Raw genomic sequence first — 5,687 nt, 5'->3', positions numbered from 1 at the left:
GACTTGATTCAAGGTTATCAGAAATAGCCACACAACACCTTGAATGATTACATTTCAGGTGCCAAGTCACCTGGAAAAGTCATATCCAACTGTTGAATAAGGGAGGGGGGAGAGGAGGGTTATTGAGTGCCCTAACTCTATCTGTGACCTTGCAAAAGACCTCTGGAAAAGCACATGTCCTGGCTCCAGCCTTGGACAAACTGACTCTAAGCCCTGTTTGAGAAATCAAACAACTCTGCCTTCCTGGAGACCATATATAAACCACCCTGAGGCCACAGCCAGCTTCAGTCTATAGCAGAGGCATTTGAACGTCCTGTTCCACTTCAGGGCTGTGAGCAGAGTCCTGTGAATAAAGTCTTTAGGTGCTGCTCTTCCACACGGTAGGTTGGTTTCTCTGTATCTGTTATTAAGTTACTTAGATGTATTTTAAGCTCATGGAGGGGGTGGTGGAAAACAAGGACTTTTCAGTAACTTTTCTGCCTGCTTTAGGGCAGATAGAGTCATGTTCTGCAGCGTATTGTGATAAACCACTTCTTAAGGTTCACTTTTCAGGTTTTCAGCTTGTTGGTCATCACATTCCTAATCCAGAACTAGTGAAGAGATAAAGGACCAGATGTCCTGGATCAGAGCAAGGGTATATCTACATCAGTAGCCTGAATCCAATGGAATGTAACAGATGAGGGTCAGGGAAAAGTGTAAGAAAGTGCAAATGTGCAAGGTAATTTTCCAAGCCTTCGGTAGTCCTCAGCTCAGCCACCTCCCCAGCCAAGGTGGGGTTTGTGTCCTAGAGGCCAAGGCAGCTTTCTCTTCCATGAATCCTTTTAGCTGCTTGTCCTGCCTTATTTAAAATGCTCATTATTTTAAAGCTACTCTGTAGCTTTAAAATGGAGCTATCGCTGTTACCCCGAAGTATCAGAGAGAAGATAAAGCACCCTGCATCACTGCCAGCATCACAGGGAATTACTTGGTTTTCTCCAAAAAGAAAGAGCTTGCTGGCTGCTAAAAATCATTTCAACACCCAAGAAGGACAAAACAGGACCTGCTTCTGTTGGAGAGATAGAAAATCCTGCCCCAGTGCCTTTTTACAGTACAGGAAAAAGCAATCAGCAAAGCTAAAGATGTGGATCAGCAGAAATCCTGTGCAGCCATGGGAAGAGCTGCCCCTTGGTATCTGCATTGCTACAGCAACAGGCAGAGTGCTGATAAGACACAGGTGTCATCCCTGATGCTTCCTTCATCCCCTTCTCTTTCTGTATCCATATATCTGCAAGTTCATTGTCTGGGGTTGGACACCCTGAGAATGCAAGTTGGGGCAAAAATGGCATTCAGGACCGCAAGCTGGACCACTTTGGGTTAAACACCTGACCCAGTTATAGGGGAGACTAATCCTGCTGCAAGCACAGAGGAGTTACAGAAGAGCTGCATCTCTATGTGAACTTAGATGGGGCCTGAGACATGTAGGAAGTGCAGCATCACTGTTGTTTCCCTTCCAAATCCCCCGTGAGACTAAATCTCAGCTCAGCACTGTAGGTGGCTGAGCAGAGTATGTGCCTAGCTGCAGGTTCTCTGCTGTGAGCAGGTCCTCAGAACAAAGGGAGTGAGGTGATATTCAGAAATAGGAGCTTCCAGCCCTATTTCTCCAGTGCTAACAGAAAGTTGAGCTCTTGGCCAACAGAGGTAGGTTGGAAAAAGTGGCTTTGTCCCAAGACCTTGCCTCAGTTCCCTAAAAAGCTTTGCTGTGTGAGCTGATGAGACATGGGATGGGTTTGGATCCCTCCTCAGACAAGCTAAATTCTCTCACTGCTGCCTCCTCTAGGCACCTAAAACCTATTTTAGACTTCACCCTCATTCCCCTGTTGATGTTGCCATATCCAGGAGGGCAGAAGTTGTCCCTTTGTTGTTCTCTCCCGGGTCCCTCCTCTGCAACAAACAAAACACAAACACAAGAGTTACTCCAGGCCATGATGAGCCTTCCCCAGGTTGATTGTACCTCTGCATTGCCCTCCAGGTGAGCAAGAGCTCCTTCACTTGAAGTCCTCCCCACGATGCTGTTGCTGCTGCTGCAGGTCTTGGCAAGCTGCCTCTGGCTGGGACACAGTGAGCTGGTGACATCCTTCGAAAGCTCATGCCCTCAGTTCTTCTTCCGGAAAACCCCCCCAAATGAAGCCCTGGAACCAGAGAACCCAGCCTGGATCTGCCAGCGTTACAAGAACCAGTATTACTTTGCCACCCTGTACGACAAGAGCAGGCGTATTCCCGTATACTCTGCTTACCTCTACCAGCCTGCAGCTGGCAAGAGACCCAACACATGGCTGGTTGAGCCCCAGGTGAGTGTCCTCTCTTGCAGCACATCACCCTACAGTCATTAAAAGGTCAGCTACAGCAGTTAACCGAACACTTCCTTCTCCTCCCACCCACCCCACATGCATGCAAATGGGACTGCTGGAGGGGATTAGTCTCATTCAACTTCAAACACCTTCACCATATGATTCCTCTGATGCATCTGAGACATCAGCAGGAGGATGAGATGAGTCATTTCCTAAAAGTGCCCATTTTGCCACTTTGACCTCTTAGGAACATTAAGTCACATTACATTACATTACATTACATTACATTACATTACAAAGTCAAATGACCCCTGTCCCATGGTGTGGTGGAGAGCAAGCGATGGCGAAAAGACATCCAACAGCACCTAAACATGAAGGATGAACACTGCTGAGCTCTGATCTCTTTTGCATCCCTGACATATTTGCTCCCAGTTGAGTCATTCTGGCTTTGTAAGTGGCATGAGAGAAGTGCAGAGAAATTCAGTGCAGGGTGAGATGACCCAGTGCAAAAGTATAGGAACAAGCTGTCAGCATTGAGAGGGTTAAGTTAACACTGGGTAAAGGCATTGAGTGGTATTTCAGGCAGTGAGAAGTAAGAATCAGCATCACTCAAGTCAGAAGCGCACGATCTCCATCCACCTGTAGTTGCTGCTTACCACCATTGCCTCAGGCTTGGTTCAGAAGCATCCATCAGACACAAAGATCTCTGCAAACTACAAAGCCCTCCCAAACGTCCTTCTAACAGACTTCAGCCTTCAGTAAGAAAGCCCAAGCAAATTACAGAACAGAAGAAGAGGAAATTCAGGTCCTTGCTCAGAACACAGAAGCAGTAGGGGATTTAGGTGAAAATGAGCCACAAAAGAAAGCCATATGCCCTATTCCAGAGGAAGGCTAAATATGTTTCCTTAAATACGAAAAGGTGTTATGGTTATGAAAGAAATTGTTTGCACTTGCTACTCATAGGAACTCAAGCAGCTAATATAGAACTGCATAGGAACTCAAGCAGCTAATAGGGTACTGCAACCACTGCAGCCTCCACATTTAAGGTGGATAACGCCTTCTCTCTTTGCCTCCTGGACCATGGTCCCAGGCCATCTGTGAAATCTGTGAATTAGTTAACTTCCTGCAGAGGTTTCATGCAATATTTATGTTCCCCAGGTCTCCTGGGGGATTATGAGCTCCTTCAAGAGGCTGATCATTTCCAACTTGCTTTCAGTGCTGCTGCAGAAGGAGCACATCTGTTCTCCCTAGCCCACATCAGCCCCGAGACAAAGTGTTAGTCCTGCAGTAGCAGATCCCACTTGCATTGAGGTATTTTTTGTTTGCTGAGTGAAAAAGCTTCATCTTTGCAATGCACTATATTCCTTCCAGGGAAAACTCACCTCTGGGATTGGTTTCTCAACACAGCTCTAGGTGCATGGGTATAGAGGAGGCAAACAGTGGTGCTTCAGGAGTGTGGTACTGCAGCAACCACACATAGTTCAAGCGAGGGGCAAAGAGGAGAAGGGGCTGAGTCCTCATCTCCCCTGTGGAAGGCTCCATGGCTCTTCTGCTCATCCTCGCCCCATCCTGACCACCTTCAAAGACTCCCTAAGACACCCAAAGAGGGTATCTGTGCTCTTGTTTTGTTTTCCTGAGCTCATAAAACACCAGGGTGTTGACAGATTGGTTTAAAAAAGGCATGAAAACCTTTCCCAAAGCCTGAATAAAGGAGCAGGGCTGGTGATAGCCTCATCAGATGAAGGTTGAATGTGATTGATAGGGGTGAGAGGCACTGGGGAGAGCCCTGAGCAGATGTAGGATGTGGAGATGGGAGGAAAGGGAACCAGATGTGGCAGGGGAGATGTTTCACCCACATCACCTTTCAAACCTGGGAGGAGAAAATGCTCACCGTGTCATGCATCTACCCACAGTCCCAGGCTGGATTTCAAAGGTCACAAGTCAGATCAAGAGCAGTCAAATTCTAAGCTTGTGTGCTCGAGGAGGCGCACCTTTATGATTTCTCTCCGCTTCAGGCATTTTCATACACTGAGGTAACGAGAAATGAGTGCTCAGCACTCACAGACTTCTACTCCAGGGAAACGTACTCCATTACTCCCAACACTAACCCCTTTTCCTCTTCTTTACCTCTTAAGCTGATTGGCCTGGCTTATCCCAGAACTATGGAAAGAGAGCGGACCCTCTTGAATGACTTCAGCATCAGCTTAGAGGAGATTGGCAAGCACCAGGCTGTCCTCCAGGACTACAAGAACCTGACTGGTTTGAACCGGGGCCATTTGAACCCCAACAGCCACCACTCTGACTCCAACAGCAGGACAGCAACCTTCACCCTCACCAACATCGTGCCCCAGAATGAGAAGCTCAACGGTGGCGCCTGGAACAACTACGAGCAGCAGACGATGATCAGGAACACCCAGGGCTGTAACAACACCTATGTCGTCGTGGGTGCTGTGCCTGGGAACAACTACATCTCCAAGGGGAGGGTGAATAAACCCAGCTACCTCTGGGCGAGTGCCTGCTGCGAGGTGAACGCCAAGCATAGGAAGACTTGGGCGGTCATTGCTGAGAATGATAGGAATGAGGTGCAGCTCCTCACACTGGAGGAGCTGGAGGATACATTGACCCGGCTTTATGGGAGAAGCCGGGTTTCTCTGTTTGACAGTGGTTGTCCCCGGAAATAAGCCCCACTACACATCCCAGCGTAAAAAGGCTCAGAGGCTTTGTCCACATGCCCTGTGCAGCATCCATCCTGCTTCCTTCCCCAGTGGTTTTCCAGCTCTTAAAAAGGAGTACTTGCCCTGGCCACTCTGGAGGGGCAAGCTGGATGACAGCCATGGGCAAGGAGATCAGAGCTCTCACTGACACTAGAAGAGCTTTGTTTGAGGCTTTTTTCCCTTTATCTCCATGCCCATACACAGCTCATTGCTCCTTCCTCAGATCACAGATAGTGTGCTGCTGACTTGTCCCTCATCCCCTTAGGAAAGGTATGGGACTAGGACAGCCCAGGTTGCCCAGAGAGGCTGTAGATTCTTCATTGCTGGAGATACTCAAAACCCAAATAGACATGGTCCTGCTGGAGCAGGGGTCTGGATCAGAGGATCTCCAGAGGTCCATCCCAACCTAATGATTTAGTATGAGTTGTCCCTGCCCATGGCAGGAGGTTGGAACTGGATGATCTTAAGGTCCTTTCCAACCCAAACCATTCCATGATTCTATGATTCTATGATTCTGTGATTCATCTTTAGACAAGGAAAGCAATGAGCCCAAGGATTGCTGAAAGTCTGTAAGGATGATTCCACAAATGCATTCTGACCAATAGAGCAATGACAACAGCAAAGGATAAAGGGAGAGAAGAAGGTG

At 48.0% G+C, this 5,687-nt stretch overlaps 1 protein-coding gene across 1 annotated transcript; it reads left to right on the top strand.

Annotated features, from left to right (window-relative positions):
- The first annotated feature begins 220 nt into the window (after positions 1-220).
- LOC133277077 (endonuclease domain-containing 1 protein-like) lies at positions 221-5,175 on the top strand. Its single transcript, XM_061468640.1, has 3 exons — positions 221-380; positions 2,009-2,327; positions 4,463-5,175. Exons 2-3 carry the CDS (start codon positions 2,046-2,048, stop codon positions 5,006-5,008), a joined length of 828 nt encoding a protein of 275 aa, XP_061324624.1. The 5' UTR covers positions 221-380; positions 2,009-2,045; the 3' UTR covers positions 5,009-5,175.
- Positions 5,176-5,687: the final 512 nt, after the last annotated feature.

The sequence above is a fragment of the Pezoporus flaviventris genome, unplaced genomic scaffold (assembly GCF_033815535.1).
Source record: "Pezoporus flaviventris isolate CSIRO_AGI_PZ_B2104156 unplaced genomic scaffold, CSIRO_AGI_Pfla_v1 ptg000049l, whole genome shotgun sequence".
Taxonomy (NCBI): domain Eukaryota; kingdom Metazoa; phylum Chordata; class Aves; order Psittaciformes; family Psittacidae; genus Pezoporus; species Pezoporus flaviventris.
This window is presented reverse-complemented; position numbering and strand designations above follow the sequence as displayed.

Bases quoted from the DNA above. Each gene is read 5' to 3' on its own strand.
- LOC133277077 (XM_061468640.1), top strand. From the start codon at position 2,046: ATGCTGTTGCTGCTGCTGCAGGTCTTGGCAAGCTGCCTCTGGCTGGGA. The intron at 2,328-4,462 runs GTGAGTGTCCTC...TTACCTCTTAAG, and splicing joins CATGGCTGGTTGAGCCCCAG to CTGATTGGCCTGGCTTATCC.